The 27908-nt window shown below is 39.0% G+C and overlaps 2 protein-coding genes across 3 annotated transcripts in view; one reads left to right on the forward strand and one right to left on the reverse strand.

The window, feature by feature from the left end:
- The window catches only part of RPAP2 (RNA polymerase II associated protein 2), a 46311-nt gene extending 28621 nt beyond the window's left edge, over positions 1-17690 (reverse strand). Inside the window, exons 1-10 of one of the 2 annotated variants that reach the window (XM_039343505.1) lie at positions 17578-17690; positions 17268-17307; positions 15681-15795; positions 14769-14867; positions 13909-13974; positions 12184-12272; positions 8095-8130; positions 3116-4046; positions 1551-1645; positions 470-550 (exon numbers count right to left, since the gene is read on the reverse strand). In XM_039343505.1, the coding sequence (XP_039199439.1) occupies positions 470-550; positions 1551-1645; positions 3116-4046; positions 8095-8130; positions 12184-12272; positions 13909-13974; positions 14769-14867; positions 15681-15795; positions 17268-17307; positions 17578-17620 (1595 nt within the window). In that variant the 5' untranslated portion in view covers positions 17621-17690. Of the gene's footprint in view, positions 1-469; positions 551-1550; positions 1646-3115; positions 4047-8094; positions 8131-12183; positions 12273-13908; positions 13975-14768; positions 14868-15680; positions 15796-17267; positions 17308-17577 lie in introns of those variants that run through there. The other variant, XM_039343506.1, reaches the window with a different exon arrangement.
- Positions 17691-17695: 5 nt separating this feature from the next.
- The window catches only part of GLMN (glomulin, FKBP associated protein), a 34030-nt gene continuing 23817 nt past the window's right edge, over positions 17696-27908 (forward strand). Inside the window, 5 exon segments of the mRNA XM_039343504.1 lie at positions 17696-17837; positions 22832-22889; positions 23586-23711; positions 25671-25790; positions 26978-27086. Coding sequence (XP_039199438.1) covers positions 22854-22889; positions 23586-23711; positions 25671-25790; positions 26978-27086 — 391 coding nt within the window. The 5' untranslated portion in view covers positions 17696-17837; positions 22832-22853.

Consider the following 27908-nt stretch of genomic DNA (forward strand, 5'->3'; position numbering starts at 1 on the left):
AGTCCTCCATCATCTACTTCCAAGCTAACATGAGCAAACCCTTCTAGTCTTTTCCATGACAAGCTATTCAAAACCTTGTCCGCACTTTCTTGAGCTCTGTTATATTCTGTGGAGCCTAGAAATAAATTCTGTGGAGCCATACAAGTAAGTATTTTAAAATGTAGAATGAAATGTGAAGCAATTCTCAAGATACTAAACTTTTGCTTTATAAAGCCAGAATCCGTACTGCATATCACTGAAACACAAAATTTTAAGTCTTCCGCATTGTAGATAAAAAGTTTAGGAATATTTGTTTAATTTCAAGCTATGCTGCCTTAAGAAAATTGGTCAGACAATGTCTATATTTGAACTGTAGGATTCTAATTCTTCAGCCACATTCTCATAATACATCACATTTTAGCAAGCATTAATATCTGTCATTGCTTAATAAGTTAAACTTTGAGATTCTTTCATATTATTTTATATTTACCTAAATGTTTTTACAAGATTTCTTAGTTCACTATAAACATCACCAAGAGGAATCTTAAGAGGGTCCAAAACAGCAGGTAAACTGAAACACAAAGGGAGAGAGAAAAATAAAGCAGACTTAGTTAAGTATTAGAATATGCATTTCACATAAATTCCAAATGAAGAGTTTCATTTATCAGTCAATTATATTCCCTTTACGCTTTACCGGATGTCAGCTAAAGCTTAAAATTTTGTCATCTGTCAAACGATCACAAAGACATGAATATATATTATTAATGTATAAGAGATTATTTTGCCAAACAACAAGGAACAATTCTATCTTGCACATGCTCAACATTTCTCATTTGTTTTCTTTTGTGAGTATCCAGAAGAAATGTATGGAACATAAAACAAACAAGGAATAAATCAGGATTTTGAAGTCAGCTATAACAAACTGAAACAATCCAGGATTCAAATCTAATCTGCAAAAGCTAGAACAGTGATAGCAAACCTTTGAGATCGAGTGCCCAAACTGCAACCCAAAACCCACTTATGCATTGTCAGGTGCCGGGTGGGTGTGGCCCATTGGGTGGGCATGGCTGCGGTGGTAACGGCAGACTGGGTGGGACTAAAAAGTTCAATCAATCAATTCCAACTTTGCAAGATCTTTTTTTCCCCCACGAGAAGTTGAAATTGACTGACTGAACCTTTTTTTTTTTTTTTTTGCACACGCGGCGGAGGCCTAAAGCGAAAAGGTTTTATAAAACCCAGCTGAAGGCCTAGGACTGGGGCGACAGCATGCGTGCCAACAGAGAGGGCTCTGAGTGCCGCCTCTGGCACCCGTGCCATAGGTTCGCCACAACTGAGCTAGAAGATTGATTAGCAAAGTATCAATATGTGTTCATGGTTGCACATGGTATTAACAAAGATTTTATTAAATAATAAACCATGGTTTCAATTTACAGTTGTTAAAAATGTTTTTATGATGGGTTGATACATTACAATTAATGGCTCTGAAGGATATAATCTCTTCCAAGTTGACTGTTTTTGTATATTCAGTTTTTATGACTGTATGCCAACAGCTGATGCAAAAAGACGCTTACACTTTCTGAAGCTTTTCAAGCACAATCCGTCTCCGTATCTGCTGCTGAGCTTTAGAATCTACAAGTGGCAAAACGGGAGCCCACTGTTCATTGTCCTAGATAAAGTGAAAATGGCACAAATATGATACAGAGAATATGACACTGAAAGGTTATAATAAATTGGTTAAAATGGTATCTATTTTGGCAAAATGTACTAAGACAGGGCTTTTCAACCTTTTCACCCATTGTACCACTTTTAGGATATGGCAACATCCGAGTACCACCAGTCACCTAGCAAGGGGTCAAACACTTGATGACCAAAAAAAAAAAAAAAAGTAATGAAGTACAGGTAGTCCTCGACTTACAACAGTTCACTTAATTGTTCGAAGTTACAATGGCACTGAAAAACGTGCCCCCCCCCCAAGGCACAGCTGAGCAAGACACCTGCCTGCCCACCCAGCGGTGCTCTTCCTCCTGTCTGAGGTTTTCATTGTTGTGAGCATTTCTGTTGAGGATTGGCAGTGGGGATGGGGTGAGGGGGTGTTTGGTTTTTATTCCCCCCATCTGCTGGGTGGTTGCAGCAGGTTTTGGTCACTTCACATGATCCTGGGACACTGTGACCGTCATAAATATGAATCAGTTGCCAAGCATCTGAATGTAAATCACAAGACCCTGGAGATGCTGCAACATTCCAGCTGATTAATGCTACATCTGGGCTCAGCAAAAGCGTCAGGATCAGCGCCTGGCTCCAGCTTGATCCTGGCGCTTCCACTGAGCCCTGACAGCCCTGCAGCTCCAGCCATCTCTTGCTCAGACTTGTGCGGTGCTACCACCGGTTCAGCTCATTCCCCTCCCCCACTACCACTTTTCTAGGATGGTTGCGTACCACCTGCCAGGTGCCAATGTACCACAGGTGGTACTCGTACCACTGGTTGAAAAGCCCTGTACTAAGACCACCACTGGTAAATTATCGACCAAAGTGACTATCAGTATAGAAGACACTGAATAATTATGAACAACATGAACAACAAAATGAACAATTTGAACAATGGCAAACAAAAAAAAGCTTCTTAATGGGATCCATCAAGGATTAATGGACTTGCGGCTATTCTTGAAAAAATTAAAACAAAAAAACAAAAAGAAAAGCCAGTTTGATCTACCAATTAAAGTATTGGCCTAGAAACCAGGCAACCGAGAGTTCTAGTTCTGCCTTAGCCATGAAAGCTGGCTGGGTGACTTTGGACCAGTCACTCTTCTCTTAGGCCAACCCACCTCCATAGGGTTGTTGTTGTGGGGAAAATAGGAGAAGGAAGGAATATTAGGTACTTTCTTCATTTCTTTTATAAATACCTTGAGTTGTTTATAAAAATAATAAAGATGGGATAAAAAAATACATTTAAAAAATTTGCAATACCACTTCAAGCTCAACTTGATCAACATACAATTAATAAATCAACTTAAAACAACAACAGGCAACTTGAACCGAGATTCATATTATACTCCCCCAAGGAGAAACTCCCATCAACTTGGCCCCAACACCTGAAGGTTGAAATTATAACCACTTCCTTTATTTTCAGGATACTTACTTGAGACTTCCCATTCTGCTGTTCCCTTTCCAATTGCATTGCCAAATCCTCCTCTTCAAGGACAGTGAACTTTCCTTTGTAAAATTCCCTCACCTTTAACTCCAACTGTGATCTCTCTTTTTTTAATTTTTCAACGCTAGGTAACGGTTTGGCAGCTGTCCTGGCATCCTGGGAAGGCAAAGACTGATCTAGGCTGTTAAAAGAGTGCTTTTGGGATGCAGTTTCACTGCTATTAGCGCTTTCCAAATCATCTTCATCAAGCTCTTCCTTCTCAGGGTCATTTGCCTGGGTGCCCTGCAGGAGACGACTAGTGGTTCTGTGAGAGCCATGGAGAAGCTTCAGCGTCTCCTCACTTCTCCAGTCAGTAAATGTCTGCCTGAGGCTCTTTAACAAGCCATCTTTGGCCGCCATGGATTCTGCTGGACTTCTGACGGACAGTTTTGATTTAGCAAGTAACCTTTTAAATTGGTCTGACCCTTTTTGACTCACTCCCAGAAACACTACTGGGGAGCAGCTACGGTTGTTTCCAAGATTTTCAGAGACCTGTACCTTTTCAAGAACGTTCTGGGAAAGGCAAGGTTTCCCCCCCGGAATATCATCAGGAAAAACGTGCTCTTCTTGTAGAACATCGGATGTGCCTTTGTTTAGTTGGGCTGAAGTCTTGTCAAGTGTGTCCTCTGTGGTGAAGAGCTTAGGCTCTGCTCTTTTGGTAGGGCTTTTTTTAAGGATGCCCTTGAGGGGCTTCCCAGCCAATTTCTCTGTATTTGAAAGATTCTCTTGTAGAACAGAAGAAAAAAACTCCTGCTCAGCATCACTGTTGCTTTCACCGCCTGAATCAGAGTTGTGAAGGATTTCTGCAGGAGTAGGATTTTCAATGTCTAAGGCTTTAATTCTTTCACTAACTAATTGTATTTCTTTCCCAGAGTAGCCACTATCAATAGAAATAAAAATGACAATAAGAAACACAGACAGTAATACATAAAAGGTATGTTTTAAAAAGCACTTGACTGAACACAAGTAAATTGTGCACTAGATGAAGACCTATGTCCTTCTGCCTAAAGAAGCTGGAAGTACACGACGTGGAAGTCAGATATGCCATCATGTGACCTGCTCTTCTTTGGGTTTCCTGACATAATTATAATCTACAGCCCTGTGTTTAGGCTGGCTAAAGGAGAAAGAGTAGAGCCTGTACAGTAAGAACAATCAAAGAACAAGAAGGAAAAGAAGGAGCAAATTTGGACTTGGTGATAGACCTTTTCTTGTTAATGTAGCAGTGAGATTATTCTTTTAAAAATCTTCCTTTAGCCTAGGGGTGTCAAACTCAATTTCATCGAGGGCCACATCAGCATTGCGGTTGCCCAGGGGAGGGTGTGTGGCCAGGGTGGGTGTGGCCTACTGGGTGGGCATGGCCAGCTCTACATCGTTCCCATTAAGGGTGCCTGTGGGGGCCTGGGCAGGAGTGGGACAGATCTGAGGGTCTCTGGTAGAAGGGGGTGGGACCGGGGCAAGCACCAAGGCATGGTCCATTTCTTCATTCCTCACAAAGGGTGACACCTCCCCAGCATGCACCCAGGGGGCAGGGCCAACGCGGCAGGGGCCGATCCCTTGCTGTTTCCAGACAGCCTTGTGGAGCTAAGACTGAACGTGTTTCAGCATAGATGGCCACCACAAAATTGTACATTGGCTCCTGGCTGGCCTGGGCCAGGGCCAAGGCAGCAGGGGCCGTTTCCCTCACTGTTTCCAGGATGGCTTCGCGGGCCACATGAAACCACTTCGCGGGCCGCATCCAGCCCCCAGGCCTTGTGTTTGACATGTCTGCTTTAGCCAGTTCACATAACGTTCACTCTCCCTCCCTCCCTCCTACTGTGATGTTAAAACAGATAGTTGGAGTTGATGTTGGCTTTTAGTAGTTTGGCTATTTTAATTTAAAGTAATTGTAATACTTGGACTTTAAAGCTAAAGAGGATTTTTTAAATATCTTTATTTTTTCTAACAAAATCTTTAATCTTACAAAAAAAACCTGAAAAAATTAAAAATACTAACTGAAGATACAAATTACAAAAGAAAAAAAAAAGCATTTTCTCATTAGTGCTACACCCCAGCTAACTGGGAGCTACCTGGTAAACTGTGCCCAATCTTGTTCTGCCCCTTCATTTCAAAGTGCAATTTTCTTTTCCTTTCCATACATTCATGCTGCCTTTACTATTTTATTCTCCCTTTGTAGTATAGCTTGTATTTTACTGTCTGTACAGTACATGGACAGTTCCTGGCAGATGCTTAAATAAATAATTTGGCCCCACACACATTAATGAAGCTGTCAATGATGAAAACTTCAGAGATGTAAATATTTAAGTTTTATTAAATAAAATAGGTTTGTGAGGGAATGAGTACTGCCAAATTGCTGAGGATAATAGAATCTCTGGAAATTGAACTGGGTAAGTTTAATTTTTAAACTTTGCAGACCTTTGTAGAAATTTCTTTAGTGATTTTTATGTGAAATGCTTTAGGTGGAAGGATTATTGCAAAATAAGTTTGGTTTAGGGCTTTCTTTCAACCATTCTTGAGAAAAAGGAAAAACGATTACAAAAACTTTTAAATTCAAACTGTCTCCAGCTAAAATGCTCAGTTCTGAATTCAGATTCCTTTTTTTTAGACTTACTAGCAGCGTTTCAATGCTGTTCTGGCCTTGAAACCTGTTTCAAGCAGAAGCTGTCAACATAAGAGTTAAAATGCTTCCAGTAAACTTTGGATAACCCATTTTGATGTAAAACCAGGCTGTTTTAGGATCAAATCTATACTGAACATGAAGCATTTTGCACAGGAATACAAGGAGCAACTTTATGATTCACAGCACACAAGGCTCAACTAATCAATCATCCAGACCTTAGATTTAAGCAAGGGACCATGCAAGTCTTTATTAGCAGAAGCATCATCAAAGAATAATTAATCAATTATGGTTAAAAATGCTTTGCTCTATTTAGAGAATAATAGTAACAGCAGCAGCAGCAATGTTTTATCTCTGGGTGACTAGAATTTTATAACTGAAAATCTCTAAAAACCTAAATAATTTATCCCTATAGCATAGATGCTCAGTTGTCTCTATCGAATTTGCTTCTTCTGGGAATAAATCATTCTACTTAGTATCTGAATGAGTCAATTCATCCCCCTACCGAAATTCAATGGAACTACCCATGTTCACATTTAAAAAAGAAAACCCATCTAAATCACTCATTCTCCAGTCTTCAAGAAAATAAACTGGACAGAACATTAGCTACGAAATGGACTTTTTCTTCGACCTAACTTACGTTTAAGTATTTGTTTACACTGTGTAGTGTCATTATAAATCTTAACACAGTGGATTTTACTGGAAAAAGAAATAACCTTCTCTGGGTGATTCTCACACTCGGGTTGTGAGTGCTAACAAGTTCATGCTAACAAAATGATACCATCTATGCATCAGGAAATATCAACAGATTTGGAGAAAGGCCATGGTTTGGGGAAGTATGAAAACTCTTCCCATGTTATGTGAAAATCAAAAAGGTCAAAGAATGCTCATTGTTATGTCTCAAGGGTCAAGAGACTAGGAATGATCTGACAAGACCACAGCTGATGAACACGACCTTAAGAGAAACCCTCAGCACTTCTTTTTATGCTTTTCCAGACAAAGAATAAAACATTTAAATGAAAGCTCAGATTCAGGCTGTTCTACAAACCTGCAGTTCCAATGATGAAGGAGTTCCAGATTTCAGAGGAACGTGAAAACCAGATTCTTCAGCAATGGAGGTCAACCACAGGAATTACCTGGATCTTCATCCTTTTTAAGGCCTTACAGTTTTTATATCAAGTAATAAGCATATAACTGAATTGTCCAAGGTCTAGAGCAGGGGTCTTCAAACTTGGGCCGCTTTAAGACTTGTGGACTTCAATTCCCAGAATTCCTCAGCCAACCATGCTGGCTGAGGAATTCTGGGAGTTGAAGTCCACAAGTATTAAGGCGGCCAAGTTTGGAGACCCCTGGTCTAAAGAGTGCCTTGCTCTGTCCAAGCTCAAACCAGCCTTGTCTAAATTTACCCTGTGCTGACTTGCTTGAGGGTTTCTCAGTATGGTCAAAACACTCAATGTTGAAAATGCAGGAAGGGGTGAAATAGAATGGAAAACAGGTGGCGTGGTTTACATAGCTTTAAAATTAGAAACAAAAATAGAGGAGAGCAAGAGTCTGGCAACGACCACGCTGTGTTAACTTCATTGGGAAAACAGAAAGGTTATTTACATGGCATCAAACCAGTGGCAAAGTAAGTGCCGGTTACCCTTTCTTTTTTTCTTTTTTGCCAGAAGAGAGTTCCATAAACAAAATACCAATATCTGAATCTTGAAAACCATGATTTTAAATACACTGGTTTTAATCCTACTTTATAGATCCAAGCAGCACTATTATTTCATCAAAAAGCATACCAGGATTTCCCACCTCCACATTACAATGCTAGCACAGTATGTACTGTGAATTGGCTTTGTATTTTAAATGCAGACAAGAAAGACTTCTAGCAAACGCAGCCATTCTATTAAAACCCAGATTGCAGATACAGGCAAAGCTTGCTTTTTTTTAAAAAAAAAAAATACAGCACCAAATGGACCTATTTATTTAATGTATTGTCTAAAGATGTAAACAAGCTTTCAGCACATATAATTGGCCCCCGTTTCTTTTACAAAGAAACTGCTGCAGCGGACCCAAGAGCAAACACTGTACTTGTGTCATGTTTCAACAGGTTCGATTACACCATTAAGGCCAGGTGAAAATCATACAGATCAAACAAGCTTTTCAGACTGGAAAAAAAATACCCAACTAATCAAGGCAAGCAGCAGGGCTCTGTGGGGGACGAGAATAATGGTGGCTATTTTACAGAGAAGCAGAGAGTAGGAAATCAGAGATGTCATTCAACTGTATTGCAGCTCTGAAAATGGAATTATGATTTTCACCCTACCTTGACTCTTTCTTTAGCAGCTCAATCGTCGGTGGTCTTGAAAGAAAGAAAGAAAGAAAGAGATACATTCTGTGACAATTCTGATTGTGATCATGAATGGACTCATTTAAATTTTGCATGAGTTTGGTTCTGCAACAAGCTAGTAAACAATATTAATCAATTGTATTTTTTTATTTATGGATCAGTTATTCAAAGATTACTCATTTGGCTTTGCAATCATTTTTAAGGCTGTAATGAACCTGAAAATGTGGGGAACTGATAATTAAAATTAACACATACATATAACATTCAGATTAATTAAAATGACACAAATTGTAGATGCAACCTAATGCATATTTATACAGACGCAAAGATGTATAATAATCAAAAGGTTTATTTCCTAGTGTGCATGATTAGGATTGAAGCTTGAATCTTAGGCTTAGAAACAGCTGGAAACTACGAATGCTTCTAATGTTCCAAAATTATTTCTACCTTGTTACATATCTCAGGTCTGTTGTCTGTCCTGGTTATTTGTTCACTAAAGCTGCTTCTCTGAACTCCAAGAAAATCATAGACTTGGAAGGAGCTGCCCTTTTGCTCAAGACAAGAATCCCATTACGCTATCTCCAACAGATTACTATCTAGGCTTCCCATGATCAGAATCAATTAAAAGTACGTAGTTCATCATCCCTTTGGATTACTTTATTTATTTCATCAAATTTAAAAAGCTGTCCCAGCCAATCAACTCTGGATACTTACAATAAAATCAACAAACAAAATGGCACGAACCAATAAAGCTATAAAAGCTAAAAACAAGTTAAAGCCAGATAAGAAAACCACCGGGGAAATTGGGGAAAGGGGAGACCTGGGGAAAGAGCCAAATCTTCAAGGTTCAATGAATGAACGGGATAAAGGACAATATGAACCTCTGAGCAGATGTCATTCCAGAAGGCAGGCACCATGACAGAGAAGGCGTGCCATCTAAGATCCCATTAGATGACACTACAGGTAGTCCTCACTTTACAACTGCTCTGTATCATTACCAAATCATTAAAAATAATGATGGACCTGAAAATGTAAGCTCATGACTGATCCTCGCACTGCAATTCAACCGTTGCAGTGTTTTTGCTGTCAGGTGATTAAAATGTGGGTATTTTGCAAGCATTTATGACTGTCACAGCATCCTGCAGTTACATGACCACCATTTGCAAGCTGGCTTTCCAGAAGCAGACCCAGTGGGAAATCTGGCAATGAAATTGCAACTTGCAGTCATATATTCTCACTTAACAGCATTGCTTTGGTGGTGGAGTTGCTAGTCCCAACTGGGATCATATTTTAAAGCTGGGATCTCTGCACCATGCCTGCTCTGCCTAATCTTACATAGTAGGCAGACATAACTGGGGAAAGATGAACCATCAGGTAACCAGACTTGTATCCTGATCACAGGTCACAGCCAGCATTCTGAATTGCGCCCACAAGCCCACTGGTAACCAGTGCAACTTGTGCAGTACACTAATCACGTAGGCTTACCAAGGCTTGGCCATAAAGGCCCGCTCTAGCTAGGTACAGTTTCCAAGTGATTTTCAAGAGAAGCCCCATGCAGAGGGCTTTGCAATAGCGCAAATGTGACATGATTAAGACACCTCACATTTAAGAGATTAAGTGACGTTGAAAAGGGAATTCTGACAAGGATGAAATTAGCATATCATGTTAATCTAGGCCAGGGGTAGGCAACCTTGGCTCTTTTATGATTCGTGAACTTCAACTCCCAGAATTCCTGAGCCAGCTTGGGAGTTGAAGTCCACAAGTCATAAAAGAGCCAAGGTTGCCTACCCCTGGTTTAGGCGAAGGCCCTTATGGCTTAGACTTAGCTTAACACTCTTCTAGGCGTGAAGGGGGGAAGTGAACCTTTTAAGAAATAAATAGCTTCTGAATACCATGATTATCTTGAAGATATTTCTGGAACAATCTAACTAAAATAAGATTTTTCTCTAACTTGAAATTTCAAATTTAAAAGGATTGTTTCAATTGCACAGGCATCTAGTAGAAAAATAGTTATTTTTAATTTTATAATATTTATTTTTGCTGTTTTTGCGATGCGATAAGATTTCGAGTTCTACTCATTAAATCTGTATGGCTTTATTTCTTGGTAACAGATATCCCTTATGATACATTGACACCCAGTGGATACTGGGTTAGTTGCAAGTCATAATATTTTAGCTTAGTCATAACACCATTCTTACATTATTGGACAGCTACAGGCAAAGGACACTGTTCACCTATTTTGTTTTTTTCTATCATTATATGAAAGGGAAAGAAAAAGGGATAGGAAATACAGGAAGATAATTCCTAATGGAACAAATATCTAGTTCTCCACAACCCCTTTAAATTTTTATGAATTATTATATACAAAAAATGCTGCATGTGGAAGCATTTTAAAGATGAGAGTCCTTGTTTGGTATCATCACTAAAATTAGAACAACTACTCCAATGTGATTAGGGAAGATAATCCTGATTTTCAGGTGAAAAGGTCTTATCTAGACTTTAGATAAGGCATGGTTTCCAAATCAAGCAGGACAGTACTGATTACCATTTCCCTGATCGTTGTTGATAACAAATAGTAAAACAGTATTTGACCCCAATTCTCTGCATCCTTGAGGAACGTCTCTCCCTTGCCTTTTTAATTATCAGATCGATCACCAATACTTAAAATGGGTCCTTCCCCTCTGTACCTAACCACAGCACGAACATGCCCTGACAATATCATTTTTCTGCCATGTCTTCATAACATTGCCTTCATTTTGCCTTCAGTCCACGGATAAGAAATGCTTAAATCATCTTTAGATGCACCAATGGTAAATCAGTAGTAACAGAAATATTTTCTCCTATCCAGGGCAGGCTGAAGATGTAATACAATCTGTTATACTACCATACTTTGGATAGAAGTCAGATAATGATCTAAAACAGTGGTTCTCAACCTGTGGGTCGGGACCCCATTTGGGGTCGAACGACCATTTCACGGGGGTCGCCAAACAACGCAGTCCGCCATTTTTTTCCCCCTTTTCCTTAGCTGTGCTACTCCCTTTTATTCTATTGGCTTTTGAAAGCCAATAGAATAGACTCTCTTGAATAGAGTCTAATTCTATTGGCTTTCAAAAGCCAATAGGAATTGTCCAGGCTGTCTCTGCCCTGCTGAGCCCGCCAAAAGTCCCATTCTGCAAAAGGTGCTGCACCAGTTGAGTAGTCCTCGACTTACGACCGGTTGAGTAGTCCTTGACTTACGACCGGTTGGGGTTGCAGCATTAAAAAGGTTGAGAACCACTGACCTAAAACAAAAACAATCAATATAGGCTATGGATTGGCAAACCATTAAATAGCAGTCTGTTTAGCCATAGTTAAGGGATGTCTTTACTCAGCTTTGGCTGGTATGTCAGCTTTACAACCCTAACTGGACCAGGATGCATTGTAAGCAATACTTTATACCCTGAGCACTGCTCAGTTCAAGTTTCAGGTCTGGGAAAATAATGGGTGGGTTCATGTATTATGTACTTTTAGTAAGTCACAACAGCCTGAATTCATACAACATGCTAAATGAGATCAAATTATGGTTTAAAGTGAAGTAAATCTATGTTAGGAAGCCTGAAAGATTGCTACCAGGCGGACTAATACTAGATTCTAGTGAAACCCATAATGTAAAATTCTGACTTGTCATAAAGCAAATTCAGGGGACTTTTTTTACATGAAGTCTCATCTAATATGGATGATGATGATGATAATGATGATGATTATAGGGATCTGCTATTTAAATATAAACATACTGATTATCAATAGAACCAAGTTTTGATTAAATTATATGGATTATATTCTTTGACAAATAAAAACTATTTTTCTTATCTTTCTGTTTTCCTATTAACATTCACCAACATCTGTTTTTTCCCATTAACAGCAGTGCAGGTCATCAAATTCCTAACATTAAAAAGTAGCAATTAGCCTAGAGAAAAAAAAAATCTAAAATATACATTGGTCAGACAGGACAATCTTTAAAATCAGTGCATGAACTTTTGAATTTCTAAAAAAAATCAGAGGAAGAAATATTAGCTGTCTAAATACCTTTCTTCTTCTCGAAACCATACTGGAGTTTGGGATATTTGGCCCTCGAAGTATTTTGATGCTTTGTAACAAAAATTGCTGCAAAAACGCTGCTCGGGACAGCAAGAAGAACAAGAACTATTATTTCCTTAATGTAACAAAATTGAGATGAAGTGCAAAGTTCAATGGAAAGGTGAGTACAAAGACTCAATGCACACATTTTTGGAGAAAGGGATATTCTCCCAAGTATGGTTTAAACTAAGATAGTCAATTCCCATTAAAGCTAGAGAAAATAATTTTCCTGAAACTTCTAAGAGTTATAGCCTACCCACTTATGTATGTATATTCTCAGACATGTTAATTTAGCACCTTTTGAGTTTTTTTCTCATTTTTTCCCAGTCACTTCTACAATAGTGAGAAGACAGAGATCAACATATTACAATATATCAATTTTTTTGTCTTCATCTAGTTTCTCCCCTTAGTTCCTGGTAGGTTTTTCTAGGAGCAGCATTCCACATACCAGACAAAGTACCAGCTGTATTTTATTCAATGTGCATGTCAATTATTCCAAAGGCAAATTGTGAATAATATGGAGTGCTTTAACTAAAGTCTGCCACTATAGTTTGTTCTTGGCCAATATGCTACAGCAATGACCTGCTGTTCAAACCAGTGGATAGTTTATTCTCTGTCCCTGGGCAGAGGATAGCTAGCAGTTGCTGCAAAATGAAGTTTCTGCAGCAGCATCTCTTTTGCACCAAATGTGATTTTACACACTGTACAAGAGGTGAACTGGGCAGACAAGTGATTAATATTCTCTTACCGTGAACATAGTGAATCCAACCCTAATCAGGTTATTGCACTCTTCTTGGTTCAAAAACAGAATTTCTTGGCCAAGAAAAAGGCAAACAATGGCAATTGCTATTTGTCATGTTATTTGGGAAATAGTCAGTAGTTAAGTGTTATGTCTACGGTAAACCATGTTAAATGAGGTATCAGCCTTGGTGACATGCACATCTAGGTTTCAAATGTGAGGACCAAGTTTCAGCTTATATGGAAGTGTTCATGTCTGCAGTTCCCTGATGCTTACAAGTAACTTATACTAATGGTTAACTAGTTAATGACATTACACTTTAACTTAAGAAACAAAAGAGGCTGCTTGCCACTCCTTACTTGAAATTTACCAGCCTATATAGGGCTACTCTTAAAAAAAGAAAGCATGCCATCCACTCTTCCATTTCTCCAATATCAACTGATATTAAAAGAGCAGCAAAGCAACATAATGAAATTATTTTCTGATCTGGGTTTATGTCAAGTCACATTTACTTGTTGATTTAGCCACAGACATTATAGTTTGTGGCTTAGTTTTTGAAGGTGATCCCAGCCAATAAACTATCACTGAGCAAACTATGATCTGGTGCAATATACAAATTCAGCCAATGTTTATTTGCTCAAGTTAAATACTGTCTGACAGTATCAACTTACGTTAGCTTATTTTAAAAGATATTTAGGCGACACAGCTTTGAATAACCTGGGAATGGAAAGAAAATCCAAGCACATTGGTAGACAAATGTAGAAAAGAAAATCAAACTACAATGGCAGACAAATTGACTGGAAAAACAGTTAAGTGAAAATCAGGAGAGGAAAAAAAGCTGTGTGGAGCTCATGGACATAGCCAAGGTTTCTTTGCAAGCTCCTTCTTGTGGAACAATACATGAAATACAGTAACTTTGGGAATGGCAAACTTACCTTTCTTTCAGTAATATCATATACTTTGTTTGTTTTGGTAGAAATTTTATACTTTTGTTTTGGCACCTTAAAAGTAAGAAATGCAAAGAAGTTAACTTGATTAACTTAGTTCAGCATTCTTCTCCTTCCAATAATATATTTATCACAGTTTAAAAACCACCATACTATCTTTAATCTCATTCAATTACGTAGACACTGTTGGCTTAGATCAGAGGTCCCCAAACTTTTGAGCACCAGGGACCGGTTCTGCAGAGAGGTTTTTTTTGTTTTTTGTTTTGCAAACCGGAAGGTGCATGGTTTCATGTATTGCCTGCATCCCACAGATGGGACTTTGCTTGTTTGTGCGGCCCGGTTTCTGGCATGCCATGGCCCAGTGCCAGTCTATGGACCCAGGGTTGGGGATCCCTGGCTTAGATGGTGCAATGATCTAACTACATCACTGGATTCGTACAACCTAATAAACTGTAATATGGTTTTGCTGTTTAAGCCACAGCATGACATGTATATCCAGCCAAACAGTTAACAATCCCAATTAAAATCATAACACAATGCCTGAAGCCTTGTAGGTTCTACAAAACTATTGTTATGTATCATATGCATTTGAATAACATTAAACCATTTGGAGCCAAAGCTTCTGAGCCCCTCTTTCTTCCAGTCATGCTAAATATCAATTTAACTTAATTTAATTTGGGGCAGCCCTAATCTCTACATAGGGAAAAGAGTGGCAGAGTGAATTTCAATTGACTTCATTCAACCTAGGGCAAAATAAGCAAAAATCTAGTATGAAACAATTCCTTAGAAGCAATACATTTTGAATAAAAAAAATGGCAAGAGCACCCACCCAACGCATAAACTCTTACATTCTGTAGCTTATTTTGACAGAGTGGGTAGCCACATAACTTGACGATAAATCTTTCTTCCACCACATCTTGATAGTGAGAAGGTGTTATAAGCCTCCCCTGAAATGATGAAACCAAGAGGATCCTGTTAAACTTACTTTCATGTGGTAATAAATGCAAAGTTTTAGAATTCAGGAGACTCTAAAAACTAAGAGGATATTTATTTAATATAGCACAATATTTCTAATCCGTTCAATAGTCAAAATTCAACTGGCAAATCCCAACAATTTCAGTCCTACTCTTTTTTTTAAAAACAAATACATATTTAAGTTAAAGCATTATGTCTCCCACAGAGAAAGGACCCTGCCCAAATGTTCTAAAGGTGCTTTTTTCACAAGGCAACAGGACTTTCTTGTTTTTCTTCGAAGATGTTTCGCTTCTCATCCAAGAAGTTTCTTCAACTCTGACTGGATGATGGGGAATGGCAGGATTCTAGTGCAAATGGGGTTGGAGCCATCTTGGAACTGTTGAAAAGACTGTATTGTAGACTGGAGATAGATGATGTTGTATCCCTCCCCCTCTGTTGAGAGAAGGCTGTTCAAGTTTGACATAGATGGCCTCTGACCCCTCTTTCAAAATCTGGACAGAAAGGAGCGCACTACTCAGGTGACCCCGATGACGCAGATAAGTCTCCAGAGGCTTCAATAACTGGCTAAAAGAATGCAAATAACCAGCTGTCTGCAAGGAGTATAAATCCTGCCATTTCCACACCATCCAATCAGAGCTGAAGAAGCTTCTTGGATGAGAAGCGAAACATCTTCAAAGAAAAACAACATCATCACATTCAAGTGTTTAATATTTAAACCAGCCTTTTCCTGATGTATTGGGAATCCCAAGAAATGTAAAGAAAAGTAAGTTTAGGAAAGAACATACACAATCCACAAAGAATTCTTTGGTAATATCCTCTTCCAACAGGTGTTCAACAACTTGCTGTGCTTTCCGCTCATACTCAATTTTTTTCCTAATGGCAGCTTCAAGTGCTGCTTTCCTAGAAATGAATAAGGATTTAACAATGTATATAATAGCTTGACAATTCATATCAATTTGCTTAAAAACTTTTGTTTATTTAGATATTGTATTTTATTGGAATGTTATATTCATTACATAAAACTATCCTTCTGTTAGGTTTATTTTGAAACTTGGTTTGAATTTTCTGTTATGCTTTAGAAAAATGGCTAGCAGCTAAACACAAAGGGGCCTGCCAGTTAGGATACATTTAACCTCTCCAAAATGCATTCACAAAGATTATAGCAGGATCCAACAATCTTCTAGAAACAAGGCTGGTAATAAGCAAACTGGTTAAATAAATTTAGAGTGTAATTCTATAATCACAAACTTTTGAGCAAGTCTCCCACACAATTTACAGGGAGCTGTCTTTGAATAAATAAGTCCCCAAAGACCCACAAATGTATTTGTGTGGTAATAAACCATTCTCTATAAAGGCCTTATCTAATGTACAGATAATCTTCAAGTTACAATTGTAATGGAACCTGTCCCATTACTGTTGCACAACAATTTGGTCACGTGACTGACTCACTGTTATCTTTTCTGCGGTGGTTGGTAAGCAAATGCAGCAGTCGTAGGTTCGAATGCTGCCGTCATTAAGCAAATGACGTGGTCATTAAGTGAATTTATCATTCTCAATGGAGCAATTTTGCTGAAAACCAGAGATGCCAGTTTTCGGCAAAACCATTCTAAATAACAGTCATATGACCCCAAGGCACAGCAAATGGCTGTGTTGCTAAGCACCTGAAGAGTCCTTAGGTGACTGTGAGGGGGTGACCTTCAGAATTTCATATCCAGGTCGCAAGTCCCCTTTTTCAGGTAGGTTGTAACTTTGAGCAATCCCTAGGTGACTGAAGCTGAAGCCTACTATAAGCTCCCTGAGCAATGGGGACAGTTAAGACAAGTAAATCTCGTTATCATGCTTGGATAGTTAAGACAAGTAAATCTTGTTATCATGCTTGGAATTATGATACTTCTATCTCTACAATATTATAATGTAGCAGTCAAAATGATAAGAGGAGGCAGTCTACAGTCTCAAGACTCTAACTGCAGAAAACTGAATTTTCTTACACTTTTAAGATTGGAAACAACCCCAAAAAGAAGTGTCAAACCTTTGTTGTAGAACAGAACCCATTCAAAACTCCAATCAAAAAATCTGCTTTTTTCACAAGTGCATATGGCCCTTGTTCACTACAATATTCAAGATGAAGGTATCCAGGTTCAATTTCTCAACCAACTAGGGGAGTCTGAACCACAGAATCACAGCTCTTTGAATCCCAAGCATCTTCTCTGCACCAGCTCCAGCTCCAAATATCTGCACGTGACAACTTTAGGGCCCCTAAATATCTCTAGGCTCTTTTATATGACTATTGGGAGGATAACATGAAAGGAGATCCCTGGAACTCTTTAGAAGTCCGGACATAGGTATAAACAAATAATATTTATAAACATTACCTTTCAGCAGCATCTTCATTTTTTAAAGATGGTTTGTTTCCTAATATAAAGAACAACAAGATATTAAGAACAAATCGCAGAAACCAGGAGATGGTGAGTTTTAGTCCCACTTTTGGTATAAAAAAACAGCTGGGTAACTTGGGGCCATTCTCTCAGCCCAATCCACCTCACAGGGGTGTTGTTCTTGGACAGAGGTCCCCAACGTTTTGGGCACCAGGGACCGGTTCTGTGGAGAGAGGTTTTTCCGCAGACCGTAGGGGGCATAGAAAAGAGTTGTATTTTTTTTTTTTTAATAATAATAAAAACAAACCTAAGGATTTGCGATCACTTCTCCGCGCTTCTTCCGCCATCATCCGGGTCCTTTTCGGCGTTGATCTCTCACCCCCGGTGGGACTGGCTTGGCGGAGGCGGAGCTTGAAAGGAGGCGGGGCGGTAGGAGATGCTCATGGGGAAATGCGGTGGCTGCTCATACTGAGCGTGCGACCGGCGGCTGCGGAGGTGGGCAGGCAGGCGGCGACGACGACGACGGCGGCAGGCGTTCCCTCTTTCCTCGAGCCCCACACGGACACGGTAGGGAGGAAGGAGAAGGAGGCTATGGGTCTGGAAGGGGAGGGAGGGGTGTCAGCTAAATTCCTCTCGAATTTACGAAGCAGGAATGGAGGGGGGCGGGGGACAGAAAAGTCCTTTTGCAGGCAGGACAGTTTTCATCAAGGTGTGTGTGCCTCTGTGCAATTGCAGTGCTATCTGTCAGACCTTGAGTGAGTAAAGTACCGGTGAATGGTTTTGTCCTGATTTGTCTGTGTGTGCATTGATTTTATGCGAAGTAATTGGTTTTCTCGGGCAGTTTTGCTTCCCAGAGTCCATTGGAATTGGAGAGCCAATAAATTTAAATAATCATAATAACGCCTTGCAGTGTTTTCACCAACCAGCAGAAAAAACTTCCCCCAGTCATAGACTTGCAGCAAGGTTTGGCTCTGTCCAGTCTTCTCTAAGCTTGTTAATCTGCTCCCACCCATATCCCATGTGGGCATTTTCCAAGTTAAAAACACTGTAAAATAAGGATACACATAGAAAGATACTAAGGTCAGAATTGCCCCAATGAGGAGGGAATGGAGTTCTGCCAGGCTAATTAGGTCTTGTGGAAAAGGAGAAGTAAAACTGATTAGCTTCTGGGCAGCCTTATTGTTATTCCAAGCTGGGGGTAAGAGATTAAAATTGACAGATAAGATTAGTTTAACTTCCCTATTTTCCAAACACTGTATTAAGGAATATCTGGGTTGCTGCATTTTATGTTAGATAAATTTTAAAATATTTTAATGTGCAGGGATTTTAGAGAAATCCTTTTCTCTAAATGAAATTATTAAACAAATTTATATGGCTGTGACTTCTGTGTAAAGGTTTGGTCTCGGTGCTGTTTGAAGTGTGGAGAAAAATTGGTGTCAAAAGTAGTGCATATTCACACATGGGTGGTACAGTAATATGTCAATAAGTAGGCACCAACTACTTATTGAATGTTGTAAAGACTGGGAAAATATGGTTTTGATAAAGACTGATTGGAGACCAGAGTGGAAGAATTATGTCTGCCTCTTCCAACACTGCCAAACCAACCCTTTGGTCATGTTTAAAATGAGCCAGCTGACTTTCCTTCTGGAAAACTGAATGGTGATTTTACACACCTTGATGTTATTGTTAGATGATGCTGGACTAAAAAGTAGCATGCTAATTTTGTATTTGTATTGTAACTAAAAATCTGTGGCCAAGTCATTCATGGACTAGAGATGGAACAAGGACAGTGTTGTGGAATCAAAATGGGAAAATAGTACTATCAAAGTAAGATTGTGTTGTCTTAATGGCAGATGGGAACAGGCCCAAAGAGTAGATTTCTTCGCAGTGTAGCTGATTTTCCCTTAATTAGCTTTCTTTGCCTCAGTAAGCTTCCACATCTTTAATTTTCCTATTCATGAGTTGAAAGAAAGTCTTTGTATTATTTTTTTTTAAATTGAAATTGTGTAAATTTCTTTGGTAAAGGCATTGTGACTGTAATTGATTGAGTAGGCTTATATAAGGCTATTAGCCACTGCTTGCTTGGAAACATATCCTGTTTAATTCAAAGGTTAAGGCTGGTCTACATTATTTTGTAAGTGTGAAAGAGGTTTCAGATTTCTAATTGCTTTATCAGATGCTGAATCTTGTTTTCTGAAATGAGATAAGATTTCTTCTGTTATCCTTTCCTGGTATTCAGGATATGCAATCTTTTGAGTTAGGAAATTTGGAAACTTGAAACCCTAGGGCAGGGGTGTCAAACTGCCCACCCCATTGCTGGCATGGAAAAAAAGTTTGACATCCCTGCCCTAGTGTGAGCACACTCACATTTCCCTCAATGAAGGTTTGCTTATCTACAAATGCCTGGGAGGAGGGAGCATGGTCAACCATGGAACAAGTTTTGATTGGAAAACAAATTAGCTCCCTTGGATGCTTTGTAAAATTCCAGTACTTATGCAAATAAATTTGAGACCTTGGATACAAGATGGGTGGCAAATTTTCTAAATAAATAAAATAAAATAAAATTTATAAATGAATACATTGTGCTAGATTATTTTGGTTTGCAGCATGAACACAATACTTTCCCCAAGCACCATGTTACCACAGTTCTATAATCCTTAACAATTAAAAGTATTAATTATTATTATTTATTTATATGATATATCATTATCAATATCAGCGTGCACAATATTAAAGTAGAAGCAGCTTTTACATCAAACTCTGAAACTCAACACAGTGGAAATATTAAGGTGAGGCAAATAGATGCAGAAAGGAATAGAAGGAATATATGATTCTGTGTTCTTTCTGCACATGTTTAGATTATTACAGAATGGCATGTGTGGCTTTACAAAAAATGGAAGTTTGATGATAATTTGTTCTGAGAAGCATTAACACTTTTTCTTTAGAATACGATACTGGATATTTCCTTTTTAAAATGTTTTCATATTTGAAAAGTCACTTGTACTTCTGAAAATTAGGATTGAGAAACAACTGATATCAGTATATAATTATTGCTTTTATTCAATTGTGTCCAATTCTTGGAGGCTGTCTGGACATGTCCCTGCAGTTTTCTTGGCAAGGTTTTTCAGGAATGGTTTCCCATTGCCTCCGCCTTAGGGATGAGATAAAGCAATTGGCCAAGGTCATATAGTTGGCTTTGTGCCAAAGCCAGGACTAGAACTCAAATCTCCCAGTTTCTACTCTGCTTTAACCACTATGCTGTAGTGTAGCATATCCCTAATCTGGCTTGTTGCTCTGAAGTGTCCCATTTGTAATATTGGAAAAAGGTCTAGCTGGGAAACCAATCAGTTTTAGTATATGCAGTGGGGAACAGGATTGTTTCAGGTGAGGCTTCACACTAGGAAATCTCAGCTCTGCAGATACTTAAATTTTATTTAGTAATTTGGCTTAACTCTCTCCAAAATAACACAATTATTAGAACCTTTAATGAAAACAAAATGATCTGCCCTCAGCAGTGCAATGAAGTCAAAGCTGTTGTGTTATCTATGATTTAGAATTTAAACTTGAGCGTTTTCCTCCCACCTGAATTAGTAGATACTGGCTCATTCTGTGAATAGCCTTGAGACATAGGTGAGCTATATAGAGAGATTGTTGAAACTGTTAATTGCTGCCTTGACAGACTAAGCATTTAGATTTTTGTTTTCCACTAAATATATTGGGTTAACTGTAACTGGGATGGCCCCTGTCTATATCAAAACCAAGCTCATATCTGGCTGGCTGGATGACCATGCCATCCTCAGGCACTATTCCAAGATAAATGACAACTTGTCTTCTAATACACAATCTTGTTCTCTCACACTTATGAGTATGCTCATTGACTCTGGTTCTTGCCTGCACTGCCATTGACAAGGTCCAAGGGAAAAGGATGGACCATCTATCATATTTCACTCATATATACTTCCTCATAATTCTGGAATGGACTGGGAAAAAACTACTTAATTTGATTTAATTTTATGCACCTTTATTTCTATAAATTATCTAGAGAACATACCTAATACTTCTTCTTCCTCCCATTTTGCCCAGAACAACAATCATGTGAGATGGATTGGTCTGAGAATGACTAACCCAAAATCACCCAGCTGGCCTTCATAGCTAAGGCAAGACTAGATCTCACAGTATCCTGGTTTCTAGTCTGGTGCCGTAACCACTAAACCAAACCGGCTTTTATTTGACTCTTAGTCTGCTCTCCATTTGATAGCAGTATATCTTTAAGCTTGCAAACAAGAGGTTGAGAGGTTTGCAATAGTGTCAAATATCTGTAGCTTGGGTGTAGTAGGATGACAACGAAGGTTCATTCTCTGAGCTTGTGGGTTGTTTCCTGAACATTTTGTTACCAGGCTACTTAACATCTTCAGCAGAGTTTAGGGGATGTCAATTTCAATGTTCTGTTTATAAGGGCTTCAGCTGTGGGTGTGTCAAATGAGGGTCTGTGGTGGGTCTTGTGATGGGCCAGGTGTGAGTTATCAGTGAGTCTTGTGATGGGGAGGTTGCCTCAGGTCAGGGTCATTGGGAGATGAACTGCTGCTGGTGGTGGGGCTTGCATGGGTTGGTTGAGGGTCGGTGTTGTCTCTGGTTGGCTGTCGGTTGACTTGGATCCTGAGGGGTTCGTAGGCCGGTTGTAGACCAGTGTATCTATTGATAGATTTGCTTGTGGAGTGCCAGGCTTCGATGAACTCACAAGTGTGGCGAGTGGTAGTGTGGCAGATTATTTAGTGTTGCTCCAATCTAACTGGTATTGTTTGTGTCAGTGTGGGTAGAGATTAAGGATTTGGGATCATGGTGTTTGACTGCCAGCCAGTGTTTGTGGATCCTGGTTGTTAGTTGATGTGATGTTCGTCCCACGTAGAATTGATTGCAATGGTTGCAACACCTGAAGCCCTTATAAACGGAACACTGACACTGACATCCCTTAAACTCTGCTGAAGATGTTCCCTAGCCTGGTAACAAAACGTTCAGAAATCAGCCTACAAGCTTGGAAAATGAACCTTCACCCTCAGATTGAGAGGTGCAGTATGCAAAGCAGTCCTTGATTTATGACCATCATCAAGCCCATTGCTAAATTAGTTGTGCCCCATTTTACAACCTTACTTGCCACAGTTGTTAAGTGAATCGCTGCAGTTGTTAACTGAATAGCATAGTTATTAAGGGAATCTGGATTCCCCATTGATCTTGCTTATCAGAAGTTTGCAAAAAATGATTACATGATCCCGGGAAACTGCAACTGTCATAAATACATGCCAGTTGCCAAGCATCCAAATATTGGTCACGTGACTGTGGGGATGCTGCCAGGGTCATAAATGTAAAAAAATGGTCATAAGTTACTGAATATTGTTAAACAGAGGCAGAATTAAGTGGACCAGTATGCCAACTCTGCATAAAGCTATATCCTTTCTCATCTCTTTCTTTCTCCTTGTTAGCTTTTTCAAAATTTCCTTTAAGAAAATTCTCAGCAATGGGGGAAAAATAGAAACATGTTCACATCTATTTTTATTTCATGATAGGGTTCTTGAGAAGCAAGAAAAAATGGCAAAAGAACTTCAAGAAGTAATACAAAGATGTGTAAGTACTTTATTGCTTGCTAAGTTATAAAATTTTAAAATATTGTTTTCATCTTGGAAAATTCGTAAGAGGATGGAGAGTCTGTATCTAAATAAGTGGTTCTCAACCTGTGGGTCGGGACCCCATTTGGGGTCGAACGACCATTTCACGGGAGTCGCCAAACAACGCAGTCCGCCATTTTTCCCCCCTTTTCCTTAGCTGTGCTACTCCCTTTTATTCTATTGGCTTTTGAAAGCCAATAGAATAGACTCGCTTGAATAGAGTCTAATTCTATTGGCTTTCAAAAGCCAATAGGAATTGTCCAGGCTGTCTCTGCCCTGATGAGCCCGCCAAAAGTCCGATTCTGCAAACGGTGCTGCACCAGTTGAGTAGTCCTCAACTTACGACCGGGTGGGGGGTCGCGGCATTAAAAAGGTTGAGAACCACTGATCTAAATAATCTTGGATTAGACCCTGAGAGTTATTAATGCTGATAGGAGTTAATAATCTTTAGGGTGCAACTCCTTGTGTAGTCTATACTGAAAGAGAATGTTAATTTTGTATTAATATTAGTTTGTATACAATACTCTGTGTAATTGAAATATTAAGAGCTTACATGTTCTTATGCTTCAACCTTCTTCAGAAATGTTTGCAATAGTACAATATCAGTATTGTGTTATGTTTTGTATTCCTATAATTAAAATATTTATTTGTTCAGCAAATTCTTGATGAAGAGAATTTTAAAGAGGAAGACTATAATCTTTTTCAAATTGCTGGACAGAAGTGTTTGGAGGAAGGGAATATAGCTGAAGTATTGGAAATTATACAAAATGAAAAAAATATGGTGAGTGAAAAATGCATGTTTTTGTTTTATGTCTGATTACAAACATAAAAGAAATAGGAATCAATTATGCATGTTCTTGCTGTAAAGCAGAGGCTAAACACCCTAGTATGTTATTTTAATTTGTTTATTCAATTTGGATGCTGCTCAACTCCAACCAAATCTGGTGACTCACAGCAATAAATAACAAAAACAGTGGGATACCCAAAATTAGCTGAAGCAAGTGCAAATATAACTAGAAAATAGTCACAATATGATAATCTAACAACAAACATACAGGTAGTCCTCAACTTAATAATTGCAATTGAGCCTGCAAGTTTGATTATACTTGTGACGGTCATAAAGCGGGTCACCGTGTGACTGCACCCAATTTTACAAGCTTTTTTTGTGGTGGTTGTTAAATGAACAGAGTGGTTGTAAACTGAACACTGTAGTCATATTAAATAAACCTATTGTTTGCTCTGGGGTGTTATTTTGCCAGAAATCTGATGTAAACACTGGGCAAGTCTTAAATGATGGTCACGTGATTTGAGACATTGTGAGCAGCTGTAAATGTAGGCCAGATGCTGAGCGCCCAAAGTGCAGTCACGTGACCACAGGGAGGGATGTTGGAACTTCGAATATGCATCATAAGAGCCTTTTTCAGCATACTTGGTAACTTCATATCAGTTGTAAGTCAATGACTACTTATAAACAGGGAAACCACTCTTCTCTAAGACCTGGATAAATAGTTCTTTGGAACTTTCTGGAATATCATCAGGCAATTGATTCCCATTCAGAAGGACCAATGGGAAAGGTTGATGCATGAGTTTGTAAATTTGTTTTTAAGCCAAGGTATATTATTTATGAGGGATCCTTGGTGCTCTCTGAGCTTAGTTCTTTTCTTGCAGACATTTCATTTCCCAAACTAGGTAACATCATCAAATACTGATGATGTTACATAGCTTGGATAATGAAACCTCTGCAGGAAAAGCAACCAAGCTCAGAGAGCACCAAGGACCCCTCATTTCAACCCTGAGCTACACATATTCTACAATAGTCTTTGCTCCATATATTTGATAGTAATATATGTCCAGTTCCTGTGGCATGTGGCATTTCTAGCTAAATATCCATAAAATGTTTCTTAATTTTGCAGATTAGTAGTCAAATTGACACAACAGGCTATGCCATAAAACAGATTGCACATTTTAATGCACTAAATAAATTAAGCTTATGTTTGAATTTATCGCAGTACTATTGGGATCCATGCATTTGAACTATACAGGAATATTCTCTGCTAATAAGTTTTTGTATTATAAACAGCCTTCTGTAAGTGAGTCCTGTTTGCCACCTGGTGCTAAAATATTAGCTTAGTATCATATGAGCAAAGCTGGATGTGTGAAAATCTCCTGCTGCCCAAGTATATGTTTATTTGGGAAGGTGCTCTTTAACTGGATTAACATGAGCAGAATGGCATGCAAAAAATATATTTGTTGGCATGAATTGGAATTTTTGAGACCTTTGAGAAGTAGAAGAAGACACATCTCCATAACGGGTATTTCTTGAAATTCTTCTAAAATACTGTGTGTTTCTTTTTTTTAGACTGTGAGATGCCAAAATGACTGTGTGTTGTTGTTTTTTTTAAAAAAATGCATATTTGCGGGTGGGATATAGAATTTTTAATCTTAGCATATTCTTGCTAGTTTACTACAGGCCTTGAGAACTTGGTGCTTATCACCACGTATTCTGAACTACCACTTTCAAAATGTTGTTTTCTCAACCTCAGTAATGAGCTTTGCAACATCTGGAGGGCATTAGATCATCTGCCCTTGAAATGGATTTCCAGAAGCTTCCTGATTAATGATATGTGAGGACATAGAACAGTTTTAATGTAGACCACTGTATTTGCCTTTGATGTCTATTTTTAATTTTTTAATTTTTTGTCTTTTTCTAAATCTCCAGCTGAATTTTTTCCCTCTACAGGTTATTGTAAAAAATATGGGCTGGAATCTTATAGGACCTATAGTCAAATCTATGCTGAAACAAGGGCAAGATGATACTGAGAGAGAATATTGTATGAAAATGCTAGACAAGTTGGTAGAAGTAAGTTGCAACATTTGTGCTGTAAACTATTTTGTAGTAGTATTTTTAAAGATTGTCCTTTGGTTGTGCTCTTCCATACTGATATAGACCATAGACCAGGAATTCCGGGAGTTGAAGTCCACAAGTCTTAAAGTTGCCAAGGTTGAGAACCCCTGCCATAGACATTCTCAGATTTGTAGGCAACTTATCAAGAAATGGGTACTGACCTGAAGAAACTGGAACATTTAATTTCTCCATTTCCATAAATATACTGAAAGTTTTTTTGAGAATGTGAAGAAATGAAGTGATACTCAATAAGAGCATCATTTAGGAGGGTGTCAGCCACTTATTTTGCACAATCAGGATTTCTAATAGAACGTAATGTAAATTGGCCAGTCAAAATCTTTCATTTGAATTGCTATTGACTCTATTTAAATAGCTAAATAGAATCAATTCTGTTTTCACAGAAGAGAAGTAGAACTGTTTCTGTTTCAGAAAACCTATGCAGAGCCAGTTTGGTGTAGTGGTTAAGGTGCTGGTCTATAAACCAGGAGACTGAATTCTAGTCCACCCATAGGCATGAAAAATTGGTAACTTTGGACAAATCACACACCCCAACTCACCTCATAGGGTTGTTGTGGGGAAAATAGGAAAACAGGTATTATGCATGTTCACCATTAGGAATTACTTAATTAAGGTAGGATAAAAATCTAGTAAAATATAAAATTTAACTTCATTTGGGTTTTAATATTTATTTGCTTAGGCCAGGGGTAGGCAACCTTGGCTCTTTTATGACTCGTGGACTTCAACTCTCAGAATTCCTGAGCCAGCATAGCTGGCTCAGGAATTCTGGGAGTTGAAGTCCACGAGTCATAAAAGAGCCAAGGTTGCCTACCCCTGGCTTAGGTCAATAAATACCTTGATTAAAATGGTAACATATATTTTATTTTACCAATTAGTACGTAAAAAAATAATTTGATGTGTAACTGTTTTAAATACCATGCAAAATATACCCATGTGAAATATTCTTAACATGGTAATGATGACCACGTAAGATAAAGATGAAAAGTGAAGTTTCCTTCGAATCTGCTCAGTTCCTAGTGGCATCATGTCCATGTAGTTTTCTTGGCAGCAAAAGAAAAGTGGCTTCCCATTGCTTTCCTGCAATCTTAGAAGCTTTGTTCTGGTTTTTTCTTTCTTTCTTGCAGATGTGCAGTGCAAAGGAGCTTATATTGGGCTTCCTGGAACAGATTGAACAAGCTTCTATGGAACAGACATCCTCAGTTATTTTACTTCTGCTTAACCCTTTGCAAGAAGGTAACAAGCATCTTACTTTTCAAACTTTGAAATGTTAACAAATGGACTGCCAGTTTATTTGCAGCAGATATACTTGGGAATACTTCACCTGATAGCTTATCTAGTTGCGGTTAAGTGGTGTCACACAAAGTGCTCAAAAGTCTTCCAAGGCTATAACTGCTGGACAATACTTAGAGCAAGGGTGTCAAACTGCCTGCCCGTGTGCTGGATGTATCTTAGCAAAACCGCACCCATCCCATTGCCAGCAATGGCAAAAAAGTTGCGATACGCTGCGAAATGTCACATGACTTAGAGCAGACATGTCAAACACAAGGCCCGGGGGCCGGATGCGGCCCGCGAAGTGGTTTCATGTGGCCCACGAAGCCATCCTGGAAACAGTGAGGGAACGGCCCCCGCTCCTGGCCCAGGCTGGCCGGGAGCCAATGTACAATTTTGTGGTGGCCATCTATGCTGAAATGCATTCAGTCTTAGCTGTCCAGAAACAGCGAGGAACCAGCCCCTGCTGGGGAGGTGTCACCCTTTGTGAGGAATGAAGAAATGCACTATGCCTTGGTGCTTGCCCCGGTCCCACTTCCTTCTGCCAGAAACCCTCAGATGTGTCCCACTCCTGCCCAGGCCCCCACAAGCACCCTTGACGCGAACGATGTAGAGCTGGCCATGCCCACCCAGTAGGACACACCCACTCCATCCACACCCACCCTGGCTACACCCACCTGGCCCCCCCGAGGGCAACTGCAATGCTGATGTGGCCCTCAATGAAATTGAGTTTGACATCCCTGACTTAGAGCATCCTTTATTCAAGTAGACTTGAACAAATTTAAA

Source organism: Crotalus tigris, unplaced genomic scaffold (genome assembly GCF_016545835.1).
Source record: "Crotalus tigris isolate CLP2741 ecotype Arizona unplaced genomic scaffold, ASM1654583v1 scf7180000017857.1083437, whole genome shotgun sequence".
NCBI lineage: Eukaryota > Metazoa > Chordata > Lepidosauria > Squamata > Viperidae > Crotalus > Crotalus tigris.